General features: G+C 43.6%; 1 protein-coding gene across 1 annotated transcript in view; it reads right to left on the bottom strand.

Annotated features, from left to right (window-relative positions):
• Nucleotides 1-18,937, bottom strand: part of TRAPPC9 (trafficking protein particle complex subunit 9) — a 516,382-nt gene that overhangs the window by 242,031 nt on the left and 255,414 nt on the right. Inside the window, exon 21 of the mRNA XM_040431647.1 lies at nt 12,495-12,585. Coding sequence (XP_040287581.1) covers nt 12,495-12,585 — 91 coding nt within the window. The remainder of the gene's footprint in view (nt 1-12,494; nt 12,586-18,937) is intronic.

The raw sequence follows: 18,937 nt of genomic DNA, 5'->3' as shown, positions 1-18,937 counted from the left end.
GGGATCAGCAACCTTTTGCACTCCAGGTGTGGTGAAACTATGACTCCCATCATAAACACTTGCTTGGCTGTTTTCAGAACTCACAATGAAGTGAGTTGAGCATGCTGGGAGTTGTAGTTTCACAACAGCTGGAGTGCCAGAGGCTGCTGACCCCTGACCCAGAACATAGTCACACTGATACTTGATGACCCTAGTAACACGGACGCTTCAGGTCCCAAAGATACTTGGTGAACTAGAAAAATTACATTTCGACACTAGATGTATCTCAACGGGTCCAGACCAAGTCTGTAGGTTTTAGGTCATCATGTGTCAAAGTTTAAATCATCTAGACTACCAAGTATATGAGTTCTGTGACAATAGGTGTGACTATGTTCTAGGTCATCAAGTGTACTGCAGTGTCCTTAAGCCATAACTTAGAGGTGACGCTATGTAATTTGTTAGAGGATATTTGGCTGGGAATCATTGAGAAACCCTGGTTTAGAAGAATGGCATATTATGTGTTGTCTCCTGTAATAAAATTGCCCATTGGTATTTGGGCTTGCTCTCCTAGGATAATAGGCAAGTTGGTGATCTAGAACAAGGACACATGCTTATTTAATACAAAGGTATAGTGATACATGGTGATCTAGAACAATGAACACAGGACTAAGTAGTATGATACGTTCAACCACAGATTTAGAAATTATCACACCAAGGTAAGAGTTGACACTGAAAAGAAAGCTGCCCCGCATATCAGGTGGCTCTGAGATTGGATCTAGAACTGTTTGTCAGCTCTGATCATCAAGTGTCAATAACCATTCACGTTTTATGCAATTCAAATAGAGTGAACACCTGTCATAATGACAAATGCACTGACAGTATTTGGAGACACTGATCTAGCACAAAGGCACGTTTACACCTAGAACAATGGCACACGGGTTAAAAAAGAAGCTTCAATAGTTAGCACCGAGATACAAATTTTCATGACATGTTGGGACACATACGGTAATAAAAGATTATTATAAGAAAAATTGAATCAAAACATTGATATAAAAAGTGCTGTGAGGACTAGGAGCAGGGACAGGACTCTTTAATAATGCAAACAATGGGAGACTTGATCAGCAAAAAAACAATATTATTTCTAGATTATAGAACGTGGCTGGGTGGGAGCCCGGATGCGCGTCAGGCTGCAGACTATTCCCTGACAGTGCGGAGATTATTGGAATCATACATATTTAATTGCCTTTCAGACAAATAAACTCAATGAAACAATCAGTATGCGGCTCTGGAATGGTAATGACGAAAAACAAAATGAAAAAACTGCAATAGCAGCGGATGGGTGTAATGATTACTGCTACTTTTTACAACTTATAAAAATCTAGAACACAGTAAGCGATTAGGGCTCTTTCCCCCATGCTGATGAAGGTTGAGTTCCGAGTGGGTGGAGCAAGAACGGCTCAAGCGACCATGTGATTTACCACTAGCCATGCCCAGTAGACCTTGTCCCATGACCACATCATCCAGTGGTCCTAGTACCATTCACATAAAGCTCTAGAACCAGAAGACGACTGGAAGTGGAGACCTACTTTTTGTGGAATAGCAAGAGAGTATGTTGCATAAAATTATTAGAAAAACATGGCCGCTATCTTCTACGGTGCCACCCATGTCAATGGGTTCTGTCTGGTATCGCAGGTCAGCTCCATTGAAGTGCAATACCACACGCAACCTACGGACAGGCACGGCAACATTACAAAGAAAACAGTCAAGTAAAGTGAAACGTCTCCAAAGGTCCACCGGTTTCAGAAGATCATCCACTTATCCAGACCAGATATCATGATTAAACTGGCCAATTTCTTTGAGACGACCAACCCACAAGATGATCACTTTTCAATGTAACTTGGAGGGTGGGGGATTCGTCATAGAGAATTCACTGCATGTATGTTAAGTTAAATGGAGTGTCTCTTCAAGACAACCCCTATCCCAAAGGACTATTAGGACATATGGACATCACAGAGGGTGTTCCCCATCTCAGGACTCATCTCTAGAGTGAATCTTGCTATGGGATGAACACGCTATATCCAGCTTAATAACTCATGTAATTCCACATTTTTCCTGCAGTGGCCGCTGCAGCAGAAGCAGGTCTTAATTTCTGAAGCTGGCCCAGTGGCGATCAGCTGATCGTTGACCTCAGACTTGATGAGACGATCGCTGACCTCAGTCTTGATGAGACGATGCCTAAAAAAAGTTAATGGTCTGCATTTACTAAGCAGCTTACGCCATTACATGCCCCAGTTTTGTGCAGTAAACTGCAACTTTTACAGTTGTTTAGATTTGAAAAGTGCTGAGAAAAGTGGTCATGGTCCTAAATTTTTAGAAAGATTTATCAGAAAGCTAGGCAGGCAAAGATTTCATAAGATAGTCCAAAATGCACCAATGGGGCCTTTTTAATAACCCTGGCAAAAACCACCTCAACTATCTCCTCACTTAGACTGGCTTAAGAAATTCCTTATGTCGGCCCCGGACTTTTACGGATTTTCATTTAGGAGAAGAGCAGCAGGAAATATCTAACATGTTCCGCAGCCGCAGTTTTTCTTAATTATAGACATTTCTGTGTTGTATTCGTGCAGCAAACTTTAAATAAACCTCGTTGTCACTTATAAATAATTAACTCAGTGTTCTCAATTAATCGTGTGATTATGAAACCATTAGCTGCTCCCTTCCCCAGAGACTTCTCAAAATGACTCCATGGAAGGAGATACGGCATCCTGTCTGGAGAAATAAGAGCTACAGTTTATACAAATTAAGTAAAATAACTAAGATGGTTTAACCTTTGGCTCCAGATAGATTTTTTTCTCAGCTACCATGAGATGAACTGTTTGGAGCAAGAACTTTTTAACATTTAAAAAAATAATTCAGTCGGGTTACCTGATGCTCCTGAATTTTTTGGAACCAGTTTCTATAGCCCATTTTTTATTGGATTTGACCATGTAGTCCAAGAACCAGGTCTTTCTGAGTGGCCAGAGCATGGATAAACCTCATGGAATGGTTAAAAAAAATTATCAAATAATTAGGAGAATGTTGTTTTTTTGTTTAATTCAATTATTCAAAGTTGTTTTCCTATTCTCTATTCTAAAAATTGTTTGGCTGAATGAGGGTCTGCTCTGAGGTCTAATCAGGAATGAATGTCTGATTTGGGCATCTGATCTGAGGTCTAATGAGGACTGGGGGTCTGATCTGAGGTCTGATGGGGAATGAGAGTCTGATCTGAGATATCAAGAGAGTCTGATGAGGAATAGGGGTCAGATGGGGGTCTTCTCTGTGGTCTGATGAGAAATAGGGGTTTGATTGGAGGTTTGATGAGGATTGGGGGTCTGATGAGTACTGGGGGTCTGATTTGAGGTCTGAGAAGGAATGGGGGTCTGATGGCGGACTTATCTGTGGTCTGATGAGGAATAGGGGTCTGATTTGAGGTTTGATGAGGATTGGGGTCTGATGAGTACTGTGGGTCTGATGAAGAATCCTAAGCTGGCCTTACACTGTGGCTCTATTTGTCCAAAAAACAGGTTTTTATAACCTGCCAATCACTTACTTAAGGGTGCCCGGCCAGACCCCTCGCCGTCCTGTGCCCAGCGCCGCCTTCGGTCTTTATCGCCGCCTTCCCTGTCTTCAGCGCCGCCTTCTACAGCTCAGCACCGCCTCCGCAATCCTCCCCGTCCCTCTGCCAGATCCCGCGCCTGCGCACTAAGCTCAGCCAATCTGCAGGTCATATTAGGGTTGAGCGAAGTGCGCATTAGGCCGGCGCATGCGCACTTCGCTCAATGAAGCCGCTGCCAGGAGTCCGCACGGGCGCATCAGGCCGAGCCTAGTGCGCAGGCGCGGGATCTGGCAAAAGGACGGGAGGATTGCAGAGGCGGCGCTGAGCTGTAGAAGGCAGCGCTGAAGACAGGGAAGGCGGCGATGAAGACGGAAGGCGGCGCTGGGCACCGGACGGCGAGGGGTGCGGCCGGGCACCCTGTATTAACGGACCTCCCCTTGGGCACCTTAAGTAAGTGATTGGCAGGTTATAAAAACCTGTTTTTTGGACAAATAGAGCCACAGTGAGGTTTAATAAGGCCAGCTTAGGATTCTTCTTATTAGTCCGGACATGAGGATATCTTTAGGTTATAGGGGTAAAATCTGATGACAGAATCCCTTTAAAACCTTTTCCGGTACCAAAAACCGCTAGAAGAAAGAGGCCACAGTGCTTTACTGAGAGCTGCTCCCCAACACAACCAGTGGGTCTGTAATATGGCTATTCTAGAGATCAGTTGGGGTTTCATGGAATCCACTGATGCCTTCTTCTGGCAAGCATCAACAAAGTCATAAGATGTTACAGAGATCCTCACACAAATTGAAAAACGTTGCTGTGCTCCCGAATCCTCATGTGTCATAACTGGGCGAGGTCCCTCTGTTCACAGCTCGGCCATTTGCTATATGTTCAGCTGTCCCTGAATTTATATATAGGAAATGTTATGTTAAATATATTGATGGAGGGAACGGCTTGGATGATACTCTGCCCTCCTCCTCTCTGCCAACCCGTAGTTGCTTCTGATTCCCACACTCCAGTTTTAATGAACTACTAAAATGTGAGATTGCTGTAAGGTCCTGGGAGGATTGTAGAGAGACTTCTATTATTACAATTGCCTTTATAGAAATAGACCCTTGAGCAGCTTCACTCAAATCTTTATTTCGCCATATATAGCATTTTATTATCTACCTATCCTGATTTTTTTTCTTCCTACAATCACTCCACAGGTATCTTTTCGTTCATGCCATTTCTTTCACCGTTCCAACCAGGCACTAAAATTAACAGCTAAAGGTTTAGATTATTACCCCTCAGGAAGGAGAAAAGACATTATATCTCACACACAGAAGGTTGTGTCGATCAGGCGATGTGCCGGATTTAAAGGTATGTTGGCGTGTTTAAGGACATGCAGAAAACGTATCACCGGCCGAGCCAAGGAAACTAGTAATCTGGCCGGGGAATTCACGTCAGTGGATAATTCCACGCTTCACTGGATGAGAGTTGTCTTTAGGGGTGAGATCCATAGACTGATTAAATTACAGAAGAGCAAGTTACCCATTCATTATAGCGTCCGCCACACTGCAAATGATACAGCGTAATGAGATTCCTATCAGATACTATCGCTCAACCGTAGAACGCTTCTGACACCGGATTTTCTTCCAGCAGGGAACACTGTGATCCTTAAGCCAAACAACTACAAACTCTACAGACCTTAAGATCTTGTTTTTCGTACAAAAAGAACTAAAAATATTTTATGTTCACGGTAAAAAGTTACAGAAATTGTAGAGACCACGACTGGTGGACAAGACCCTATAGGAGTCTAAAGGGCTGCTAATGTCCATCCTTCCGCAAGTGCATTATGGAACTGAATGAGGATGAGAAGGAGCCCCAGTTCAGCAATCACACAAAAACATGGGAGACCCCGGTAAAAGTTGGTCTAACCAACTGCCCGCCGCTGCTGATCCTACAGTGTCAGGGTCACTGCCGAGCTACAGTAACTGCCCCTAGATAAAACCTATATGAAAATAAGACAATGTTACAGATCACCTCTTCCATCTACAGTGATCTCTGTGCAGGTCACAGAGTATGCCCACATGATCTCATGTCCACAAACACTCTCCCACAGAGATTAATAGGTGATGGTCACAGATCACCTCTTTACCTTCCTTGCACAGTAACCTACTCATATGTCACAAAGCACGAACAGGTGACTGTCCTAGCTCACCCACTCCTCCTCCCTGCACAGTGACCTATATACAGGGCACAGTGTATGCCCACAATACTCTCCCAAAGAAGTTAATAGGTGATGGTCACAGCTCACCTCCTTCCCCTCCTTGCAAAGTGACCTACTCACATTGGTATGAATGGGTGACTACCACGGCTCAGCCACTTCCCCTCTCTGCACAATGACCTCTGTACAGATCACAGTGCATGCCTGCAATACTCTCTCAAATAGGTTAAAAGGTGATGGTCACAGCTCACCTCTTTCCCCTCCCTGCACAGTGACCTACTCACATTTCACAGAGCATGAATAGGTGACTGCCACAGCTCACCCACTCTCCCTCCCTGCACAGTCATCTGTGTACAGGTCACAGTGTATGCCCACAACACTCTCCCAAAGAAGTTAAAAGGTGATGGTCACAGCTCATCTCCTTCTCGTCCTAGCACTGTGACCTACTCACAAGTCACAGTACATGAATAGGTGACTGCCACAGCTCACCCACTCCCCCTCCCTGCACAATGACTTCTGTACAGGTCACAATTTAAGCCCACAACACTGTCTTAAAGAAGTTAATAGTTTACAGCTCTCTTTCTGCCATTCATTGTACACTGACCTCTGCTCATGTCACAGAGCCTCTCCCATAGAGGTCAATAGGTTACTCCCCCCCCCCCCCCCAAGGTTTTAATTTGTAAAAAAAAATTATAGTAAGAATAATATATATGTTTTGTCTTATAGCCCAGATGGCATTTTAAAACCTGCTCTAGTTTCTTTCTCCTTTCATATGATTTTCCCATCAGCCTTCCAGTATGTCGCCATAAAGTGAGACTGACAATACAAATGAATGAGAGGGGGAGAAATGGCAAAGTCGATAGAGATATAACCAGTCCTCTAGTTCCGTGAGATTACATAAATGATCAATCTGGTGTTTCTGTCACCAACATTAATTTGGCGCAGATTTTTTTTTAGAAAATCTTGTTTGAAAGAGCCATGTTGACAAGTGGTGCAAGGGAGCATAATACAACCCGTCTGGTATAACGTGAGCGGATTACAGAGGGAAAAGCTGCTGCGGCACATGTGACAGATGCAGACGCCGGGTTTTACATGTTTAACATGAGAGCAACAGACGCTTCTGGCAATTATTCGATTGTCTTGTACAATAGGATGGAACTACCGACCAAGAAGCTGCCCTGAACCACTGACGACATCGAGAGGGATTTACATCTCATCATCCCAGTGTCTGCCCACCTTAATACCTTAATCTGCCATTTACCCGGAAGCCATGTTTCGCTCCTGCTGTGAATTTACATTTATTGGACATTCTGGTTCCAGGCGCCGCTCAGAAATCTCATTGCTACTAACTGAAGGTGAAGAATCAGGGCGAAAATATGACTTCAGACTGAGAAAGATAGGTTCAAGCATCAGATATAGTGTCCAGAATAGGCCGCCGAGCGTCTGCCGGTGCAAAATCTATCATCCAGAATATACATAATATCACAGGAATATAACAGTAATAATACATAAATATAAACAAACATGCATGAAATAGATATGCGATAGATAGATATGAGATAGATAAATAGATAGATATGAGAGAGAGATAGATATGAGATAGATAAATAGAGAGATATAGGAGATAGATAGATATGAGATAGATAAATAGAGAGATATAGGAGATAGATAGATAGATAGATAGATAGATAGATGGATAAATATATATAGATAGATATGAGATAGATACACATAGCGAAAAAAGGAACAAAATTTAGTTCCTTTTTTGCATTTGAGTGTGCTGCCTTTTTGCTATGTTTGTATATTTGGGCGATAGTCTTGTCCCATTGGGTTTGAACCTCAGCTTGCCTTCTTTTGTCTGGTGCTGCCATTTTTCTTCGATAGATAGATAGATAGATAGATAGATAGATAGATAGATAGATAGATAGATAGATATGAGAAATAGAAATCTCTGATCATACCAAAGGGGATACTAAACTCTTTGGTTGTAGAAATCAGAGGCGGTCTGAGTTCAAGGCTTTTACCAACGTGATCTGATGTGTAAATGAAGGGCAGGGGGTTTAGGTCAATGACGCAAACCTAAAGTGTCTACACAGGGTGGATTTAGTCTGTAGACGTTGAGGTCCTCCAATGTTCTTCTATCCCTATTAAACAAAAGCTTTGGTTCCCATATCTTGGACTGATGAGGACCATAAAGCAATAAACAGCCATGCGCAGTATGGAATATTTGTCTCTATGTATCTAGAGCTGCTGGTTTATAGCAAAGGCGGCCATTTTGGCACTAAAAGAAAATTTGCACGTCTCCGTCAAATACCCCAGGATGCGGACAGACCCCCTTAATAATTATGAATGTCATAGTTCAGTTGATTCCTGTGCTGAGGACTCTGCCATGCAGCAGGATTTGATGTCCTGGAGCTCGTACGCCTCTCGCTAACCCTCGTAAATTAAAAATATGGTTTTCGTTCGGCTACAGTGAGAGCACGCTTGGCGGTTTCCACATCAAGCGTTTCTTTACAGTATAGTTAATTATTCATAATAGCTTCATAATGGAGTTCAGGATTACAAACCGCTGCTAATGCTTTGTAAGGATATAATCGTCAAGGCAACAATTAGGATGTCATTAGCGGAGGATTCTAGGGCACGGGGAGGATCGGGCCAGATCAGCTAAAAAAACAGCAAAGTCTCATTCTCTGCGCTACGATAGAAAGAACTTTGCTCGGAGAACATTACAGCGGGGGGAGGGGACAGATCGAAGGTCGGGAAGACCATGACGACGATCCATTATATTTACGAAAGATTAGTAGATGCCATCAAACATGGAGGATGTCGAAAGGAATTCAATGCAACGTTCTCAACTGGAACACGTTCTGCCAGTGGTCCAACCATGGTTTGTCAGTGATTGGCATTTCAGTTGCAAAGGAGTTCCTCCATTAAATAAACCCACGTCCATGCATTTTGTTTGGCATATGGGCATAAAAGAGGAGGGTGGGCTGGTCCACCAATCAAGAAAAGGCTAGCATGAAGATCTTCTCAGTAGGAGTGGCTCCCAGTCAATCAAAGTGGCCCAGCCATACATTAGATGGATGCCTTCTTAAACTATATTTACCCATGGCCTAAAACGGTTCCCAAACAGCTGATCACGGGGGGGGTAGAGAAGCTACCTGTTTCCTGTCAGAAGCAGCTGTAGATACATTACAACCTACTCTCTGAGAGCCCCAAAACCCAAACGGGTAGGATTCTAGAGTGGTCTTGACTAATCCCAAGAGAAGGGTAACCAATCTGCTTCTGGTGCCTACACTTTTATTTATTTTTTATTTGGGAGCGAGGGGAGTGCTTATCATAGGCTTACTAATAAAAATGTCTGATATGTTCAGCAATTTGGACAACCCAAGGTCTAGACATTAATGAAGATTTTTCAAAGGGGTGAAGGTTCATTCCCCGACCACTGTAATCCGTCTCTTCGAAATCTTGCATTACACTGTAAAACCTGGCCACATACTTTATATATGATAGAATTAAGCTGCGATCCCCAACTCCCCCATGTACTTGCATGATGCTAACACAAGCCACCTATGCAAAAAAGTTATGCCACTGCCAGACACCTCTGGTGCCAATTACCTCCCAGGAACATAGGACTAGACATATACTAAACCAATCCAGAGCGCACCCCCAAAGAACTGTCAAGCAGACCCCACACATGCACAGCCATCTTAATTTTAAAGGTGGTGATCGATGCAACGTGTAGATGTCTTGACTTCACAGCTTTGACTCCCTCGAAGGAACAAAGCAGCGTGGAAATAGTTGACTACTGAGACAAAACCACACACAATCCCTTTCTAATTCTCCTCGCGTCTTCTACAAGGATGATGCAGGAGATGACGTGAAGCCCAAGACACCACTATAGGAGGTACTGTGTGACATGCCATGTACGATAACACGCACACGCATGCTGACATTTCCATAAAGGTCACATAAATGATAAGTAGTAACTAGGATTCTGTGGCCACAGAGCAGATCCCTCCGCTCAGCACACAAATTGCTCGGAAGTGGCATGTCCGGGTCTAATTACCTAGTTCAGCTATTTGTGATGTGCGAGTATGATCAGCATATTCTGCTGGTTATACCAGTCAGACCACAGACTAGTTTAACACATGCAGTGCTGAAGCAAAGGAAACGCAAGTTCATTCACTCACAACGTATGGGTGAATTCACATGTGGCAGATTTGCTGCATTTGTTGCCCCTGAAATCCATACATCTGCTGCAGAAACAATAACATTCACATGCACGGAACAAATTTGCCACATGTGACGACTATACCTTTAGACTTTTCCCAAATACATCAGCAGCACAACTTTCCTGTCCGGATAGTTTGCTACAATCTATCAAAGGAGGCAAAATGTAGTCGGTAGAGGTAGTGATAGAGATAGGAGCAGGGGGTGGAGCATGTTGTAAGTGGTAGATCAGAGTGTGGAGAGGGGATCCAAGGAGGGCAGCTCACACAGGCTGCAGAGACGGAGGAGGACACACACAAGGACCTTTGCGGGAGATAATGATATAGGCTGTGTATTAGTGTAGAGAGTAAGCATTGCCCCCACAGCTCTGCAGGGAGGAGGAGGAGGAATTACACAATTCGCATCATCAGTGACTGCCATGATCTGTAGAAGGGGAATCACATCCATGAATGAAGCTAAGCTTAGAAATGAGATCTAGTGAAGACAGCAGCATCCTGGACACACAGACCCAGCATCTATCTACTACAAGGATGGACACATCCACATGAGAAAAGCCTGACTAGGAGGGACAACTACCTCCAGAATGGGGCTCCTCCGTCCTCCTTCAAACGGTGTGAGCATGGCCGAGGCTCGGTCTTTTCACCTCTGTAGGTCAATGAAGAGCTAATGATCAGTTCTTATGAAGACGACATGTTGATCTAGTTTACTACAAGACCTTTTAGTTCCTTGGTGTGAAGAGACACATGACCATTAAAAGTTGTGCAAGATCAGCATGAGAATGCAACCATCACATGACAAATGAAGCTAAGCTTAGAAATGAGATCTAGTGAAGACAGCAGCATCCTGGACACACAGACCCAGCATCTATCACAAGGATGGACACATCCACATAAGAAAAGCCTGACTAGGAGGGACAACTACCTCCAAAATGGGGCTCCTCCGTCCTCCTTCAAACGGTCTGAGCATGGCCGAGGCTCGGTCTTTTCACCTCTATAGGTCAATGAAGAGCTAATGATCAGTTCCTCTGAAGACGACTTGTTGATCTAGTCTACTACAAGACCTTTTAGTTCCTTGGTGTGAAGAGACCCATGACCATTAAAAGTTGTGCAAGATCAGCATGAGAATGCAACCATCACATGACAAATGAAGCTAAGCTTAGAAATGAGATCTAGTGAAGACAGCAGCATCCTGGACACACAGACCCAGCATCTATCACAAGGATGGACACATCCACATAAGAAAAGCCTGACTAGGAGGGACAACTACCTCCAAAATGGGGCTCCTCCGTCCTCCTTCAAACGGTCTGAGCATGGCCGAGGCTCGGTCTTTTCACCTCTATAGGTCAATGAAGAGCTAATGATCAGTTCCTATGAAGACGACTTGTTGATCTAGTCTACTACAAGACCTTTTAGTTCCTTGGTGCGAAGAGACCCATGACCATTAAAAGTTGTGCAAGATCAGCATGAGGATGCAACCATCAAATGACTGATGAATAAGAGCATCTCCTGCCCCTGCAGAAGTCAGGTCAAGCAGTAAACATGGGCAACGTCGTAAAATTTGGATAGACTTGAAAGCCACAGTTGGATCACAGCAGCTTTTTCAATTACTAATGAGTTATGAAAGGCTGCAAAGCTTCACTTTAGAAGGGGCAGGAGGCCAGGCGATGCTTGTGAGGAGAATGTTAAAGGGACGATGTGTCATGTCTGAGATGAGAGATTAGATGGATAGCCCTTTGCAGTGTGTATCACTTCAAGACGATGCCCGTCTAATTAAGACTTTAGTAAAATTAATAACGGATGCTATCTCCGGCTCCTGGTTTCCTCAATTTGGGTTTTTTTGAGGAGTAAATAGAAGCATAACAAATTGAATTCCAAAAGGACCGTCCAAAAATTGATGGTGGCAATGATCATAAATGTAAACGCACTGTAGATATTAACCAAGGACCACATTTACGTATATTTTATGCACATGCAGTGTGTTTCCAATAGATACGTATCTATGCTACTGCAACACTACAAAAGCATAAAAAAAATAAAAGAGTAGTAAATGTAGTGAAATAACTCAAAGCTCACTCCTGGACAAAATAGATCAAGAAGCCTAATTAACATGAAAACTACCCATTGATTGATTTTTTTAAAACAGGATGATATTAAAAGTTAAAAATGGGTTTGCAAGTGTAGCCAGACTATAAATTATTGTAGAGCCTCAGCCACAGATCCAGGTAAAAGGAAGACTAGAAAAAAAAACAAGATAAAAAAGACTCATCAATTACTAAACTAAACTCCTTCAGCACACATGGGTGAAGTGCTGTGATTTTCCATTAATCTATTTCCTATATGATCCTAGATATAAAACTCGCTTCAAACACTTTACAAACACTGGCCGTGGGGCGGCAGGAACATAAATCCTTTGTTCGAACTATGAAATATGCTTTACACCAGTCGTCAGTGATTCAATTGGAAATAACGCCGCGCCAATGTCACTCACCCCACTGAAGAGGAGCCAGCTGCAAGTGTTCTAGGACGAGCTGATTCAACACGCCCTCCACGCTCGCCTCTCCGTCACGCTTCAGGGATGGGTGATAAGAAGTTAAGGCTTAACAGAAATGATTTAGAAATCTCAGAAAATGACATTCATAACCAAAAACATACAAATGTGACTTCGCAGACGCATCATGTCATATATAAGTGATGTCTACAGGATATGCTAAAAATACTCAATACCTGCTGGTCTCAGCTCTGGGTCCTTCTCCCCCAGACAGAAGTAAATACACCCCCCCCCCCCCCCCCCTCCTCTCCTTTCCATTGAAGAAAGTTCATGGCTATTGACTGCATAATTTGGACAAAGGAGGAGAGAGTCTCCTAGTTCTCCTCATAAGCAATTGTATCAGAGGTTACAGGATCAGTACAGGATAAGCAATGTAATGTATGTACACAGTGACTGCACCAGCAGAATAGTGAGTGCAGCTCTGGAGTATAATACAGGATGTAACTCAGGATCAGTACAGGATAAGTAATGTAATGTATGTACACAGCGACTGCACGAGCAGAATAGTGAGTGCAGCTCTGGAGTATAATACAGGATGTAACTCAGGATCAGTACAGGATAAGTAATGTAATGTATGTACACAGCGACTGCACCAGCAGAATAGTGAGTGCAGCTCTGGAGTATAATACAGGATGTAACTCAGGATCAGTACAGGATAAGTAATGTAATGTATGTACACAGTGACTGCACCAGCAGAATACTGAGTGCAGCTCTGGAGTATAATACAGGATGTAACTCAGGATCAGTACAGGATAAGTAATGTATGTACACAGTGACTGCACCAGCAGAATAGTGAGTGCAGCTCTGGAGTATAATACAGGATGTAACTCAGGATCAGTACAGGATAAGTAATGTATGTACACAGTGACTGCACCAGCAGAATAGTGAGTGCAGCTCTGGAGTATAATACAGGATGTAACTCAGGATCAGCACAGGATAAGTAATGTAATGTATGTACACAGTGACTGCACCAGCAGAATAGTGAGTGCAGCTCTGGAGTATAATACAGGATGTAACTCAGGATCAGTACAGGATAAGTAATGTAATGTATGTACACAGTGAACACACCAGCAGAATAGTGAGTGCAGCTCTGGAGTATAATACAGGATGTAACTCAGGAGCAGTACAGGATAAGTAATGTAATGTATGTACACAGTGACTGCACCAGCAGAATAGTGAGTGCAGCTCTGGAGTATAATACAGGATATAACTCAGGATCAGTACAGGATCAGCAATGTAATGTATGTACACAGCGACTGCACCAGCAGAATAGTGAGTGCAGCTCTGGAGTATAATGCAGGATGTAACTCAGGATCAGTACAGGATCAGCAATGTAATGTATATACACAGTGACTGCACCAGCAGAATAGTGAGTGCAGCTCTGGAGTATAATACAGGATGTAACTCAGGATCAGTGCAGGATAAGTAATGTAATGTATGTACACAGGGACTCCACCAGCAGAAGAGTGAGCGCAGCTCTGGAGTATAATCCAGGATGAAACTCAGGATCAGTACAGGATAAGTAATGTATGTATACAGTGACTCCACCAGCAGAATAGTGAGTGCAGCTCTGGAGTATAACACAGGATGTAACCCAGGATCAGTACAGGATAAGTAATGTAATGTATGTACACAGTGAATACACCAGCAGAATAGTGAGTGCAGCTCTGGAGTATAATACAGGATGTAACTAGGAATCAATACAGAATAAGTAAGGTAATGTATGTACACCGTGACTCCACCAGCAGAATAGTGAGTGCAGCTCTGGAGTATAATACAGGATGTAACTCAGGATCAGTACAGGATATGTAATGTATGTACACAGTGACTCCACCAGCAGAATAGTGAGTGCAGCTCTGGAGTATAATACTGGATGTAACCCAGGATCAGTACAGGATAAGTAATGTAATGTATGTACACAGTGGCTGCACCAGCAGAATAGTGAGTGTAGCTCTGGAGTATAATACAGGATGTAACCCAGGATCAGTACAGGATAAGTAATGTATGTACACAGTGACTGCACCAGCAGAATAGTGAGTGCAGCTCTGGAGTATAATACAGGAAGTAACTCAGGATCTGAACAGGATAAGTAATGTAATGTATGTACACAGTGACTGCACCAGCAGAATAGTGAGTGTAGCTCTGGAGTATAATACAGGATGTAACCCAGGATCAGTACAGGATAAGTAATGTATGTACACAGTGACTGCACCAGCAGAATAGTGAGTGCAGCTCTGGAGTATAATACAGGATGTAACCCAGGATCAGTACAGGATAAGTAATATATGTACACAGTGACTGCACCAGCAGAATAGTGAGTGCAGCTCTGGAGTATAATACAGGATGTAACTCAGGATCAGTACAGGATAAGTAATGTATGTACACAGTGACTGCACCAGCAGAATAGTGAGTGCAGCTCTGGAGTATAATACAGGATGTAACTCAGGATCAGTACAGGATAAGTAATGTAATGTATGTACACAGTGACTGCACCAGCAGAATAGTGAGTGTAGCTCTGGAGTATAATACAGGATGTAACCCAGGATCAGTACAGGATAAGTAATGTATGTACACAGTGACTCCTCCAGCAGAATAGTGAGTGCAGCTCTGGAGTATAATACAGGAAGTAACTCAGGATCAGTACAGGATAAGTAATGTAATATATGAATTCTATATTGAACTTTATAATGATGAGAATAGATGGACAACCCCTTTTTAGTACTTGGTAAAGACATGGTTATATATTAGCTGCAAACAGTGTCTAACTCTCCAGTGTGTGCTGGGACTTGTGGTCCCACAAAGTGGCTACCTGACCACAGCCTAAAATTACTATTCAGCAAACGTGTTTCCAATCGGCACAACCAGGCTCCAGGTGAGAACATTAACTCACGCGTTTCGCAGAGTGATCCGTCATAAACAGCTTCTTACTTAGATGCTGCGGTGGTCGGGGAGGGGAGGCTCATTTCCAGTTCACCAGCTCAGCATAAAGACACAGAAGTGTAAAACGCTGCGGATTCCCCGGTGCTGACCACAATGCACTTCCTTCGCTCTCTGCGGCACGGCAATGCGTATCTATGGTAACACAATAACTGGGCCCATGTGGTGGATCTAATCCCTGCTGGGCTACGGAGCTGCCCCCTGCAGACTGCTAAATACACCCATTACACCGTGTTGCTATGGTCAAACACGCTGCCAGCCTTAACCCTTACTTTCCCAGGCTTGCGTAATTTCCATCCACAAGATGCAAAAACCATCCGGGGAATCTTGGACGCCCCCGTGCCTCTTGTGCAATAGCTGCACCTGTGCCAGGAGGAGTGGGGGACTGGGAACAAACCCTTTTTGGGCTAAGGTCCGCCAGCCGGTCCGCGCACTCGCAGGATTGTCTTACAGCCAGGACTACACATGGAAGTAAATGGCAATATGGCGGCACAGTGTCACTGGGTTATAATCTGACTAAGCTAGTAGTTTGTATGTCCTCCCACCGTCCAAAAACACTGGTCAGTTGGCTTCACGTATGGAAATTACATTGCGAGCCCTACTGGATGCAGGGACTGATGTGATCGATGACCACGTATGTACAGCCCTGCAGAATATGCCAACGCTAGTTAACCGCGACAACATTCGGAAAATAGGCAATCTTCCAGTGTAACCATAAACAGGATGGGTATCCAGAATCACAATGTCGATAAGAAAGCTTTCCATTCACTGACAGCAAGCATAGATCCAGAGGAATGGATGCAACAGGAATATTGTAATGTTGCAAAACGTTTCACAGCACAGCAAGACTTGAAGATCTCCTTCATGGCGTACGTATGGAGAAGTCACACGGAGCTGACACATGACAGAGGTGTCAATTCCAGGCGCCATTCCCCCCCCCCCCCTTCCGCCACCATGAGTGGGTGAGGACATAGCGGTGGTGACCTCAGTGAGGCTGACAACGTGACAACCTGAAAGGACTGTGTCTGGAGGAGATAATGGATGGACAAAGTGATAAGTGCAGTCAAAGCGCTACACCAGCATGTCTACCGCCTGGAACCGACCCGGAAATTATAAGGGAATTGCATGAAGAGCCATTCCATAACCTTGGCGGATGTGACGTGATGATTGGGATTTGCAGTGATTTGGACGTTTGCAGATGTGAACCACACTGTAGATTCGTATTCACCCCATAGACATCAGAAAAACAAATTACCACCAAAAAAGTATATATATACTAAACGCCAAGAAATCAATACAATGCACAAAGTATCAAGCAGCCTGGGGATAATGACTGTTTATGGAGGCGGAACATGTCACTGATACAATGTGTCTGCCGTGATTCTGAACATAGGGGTCAGCAGCAGAATGAGTCGTCAACCGGTGGTTTGACAGCTTGCCCACAGGGTTCATTACTCGCTCCTGTAATGTGCGAGGAGCAGATGGGCTGGAGAATCCGGGCGCACGAGGAGGGCGATGGGAAAATAAACAGATGTTGCTTAGAACTTTTAATAGAGGCCTCCTAGCACAGCAGGTGGAAAAGAGGAGCTGATGGGAGATGGAGTGCGGAGGGTGGGGATCTGAGCGTGAAAAAGAGGGGGAGGGGGAGAAAGAGCCCAAAAAAGATGATATTCTACAATACAGATGGGCGAATCGAATCTGAACAAATCAGATTTGTTACGAATTTCAGAAATTAATCAGAAGTTTTGGCGATGAATCTTGCAAAACCGCGCCCGCTCCATTTTACAGTGGGAAATGGCGGTGAAAACGACAGGAAGAAAGAAGGAGGAGGATCACATGACACTGGGTGGGAGGGTGCTTGTCCTGATTGGCTCAGAGGATAACAAAAAGCCTGCCATCCAATCAGAGGGCAGGATTTTGGCAAGTCTTTTCGCTGAGAACACCATGCACGCCATTCTGTCGGCAGCTTGCAGTCTGAGACCATGTGTGTCGGCCATGTCTGCCCAAAAGCCAATTACAGACACAAGCTAGCGCTATAGGTGTAATAGAGAGCGTATAGAGACAGCATAGGGATATAACTAGATTCAGCTACGGTTTTATCAGGAAAAGCATAGAGAGGGAGAGACTGTGTGTTTCATAATGCAGCTGTCAAGTGAAAAGTTCATGTAGTTCATGTTGCACTTCAAATTCTGCAATCAACAAAATCCTGCAACAACTTTCATTTTCTGTTCTGCAGCCAGCTTTATTTTTTAAAAACACCCTCAAGTTTCAGTTAACGTATTGCGTTAAGCTATGGTGAATTATTACTGAATGCATTTTTCTGCAATAACAGCATTTAATTACCAATTTCAGTTAGTGCACTGTATTAGCATTGTAGAATGTCAATACCAGTGGTCAGTGTGTTTGTAGAAGGGGAGGGAAGGTTAACTGCGCCTCTGTAAACTACACAAAAAACACTTGCAATTTCCTTAGTATCATTTAATAGTCTGTGTATCAAACCTGCATCTTTTCGTTTAAAGGCCTCATAATGAAATGACTGGTAAACGCAAGAGTGAAAAAAGAAAGACCCATGCCTTGTCATCTGAAATCTAGAATATGGGTAGTAGTAAAAACAGCAGTAGCAGCACCAATAATCCAGTGAGTAGTATAAGGCTTCCAATGGGTGCAACTTTATTACTGAGGACTGGATGGCTCACTCTTCCTCTTAGGCCACTTTTCCCGTTTACGTTCTGTTTTTTGCGTTCCGTATACGGTCCTCCGATGAACGGATATGCCATTGTTGACGGTAGCCATTTTATTTGCCAGCCCCGTCATGCCACTAACTCTGCTTGCCTGCCTGTCATGTTTCACACTGTATGGCTGCTGCAGCCACGTCCGCTACTCCTACTAATACCACTACTTTTATTACCCTTACACAGCTGAACACACATATATTCTACTGCCTTGTCTGTTCCATGCTGTGCTGATACGATTACTGCCAAAAGCCACTATTACCCTACCCTTACCACATCCACACCGTACTGCTGCTGCTCCCAAATAAAAAGGAGAATTTTCAGAGGCTCATCCAGAACAAGCCACAGTTTTTTCTGACACACTACCATAAGCAGGCATCTGTCCCTGTTAAAGCAGAATCATTGAACTTTTGTTCACAGCAAGCCACTCTTTTTCCAATAACACTCTATGTGTTTAAGCACCATTTGCCCCCAATAAGGGACATTTTTTGGAACATTTTTTAAATTTAAAAAGCATAACATGCAATAGTGCAATGTGCTTTTAAACAGGGTGTTTGTTAACATCTTCAACCATGCATTTACCAATATACGGTATATATCATTGTCACTCTGAAATTATTTGCTATTGCCGTCATTGCGCTAAAGAACTTAAAATGGAGGGGGGAGAGAAAAAAATGTAAAAAAACTTGAAAAAAAAGAAAGACAAAAAAGAGA

The sequence above is a fragment of the Bufo bufo genome, chromosome 5, assembly GCF_905171765.1.
Source record: "Bufo bufo chromosome 5, aBufBuf1.1, whole genome shotgun sequence".
Classification (NCBI taxonomy): domain Eukaryota; kingdom Metazoa; phylum Chordata; class Amphibia; order Anura; family Bufonidae; genus Bufo; species Bufo bufo.
Note: the sequence above shows the minus strand (reverse complement) of the source record. Positions and strands in the feature narration are given on the sequence as shown.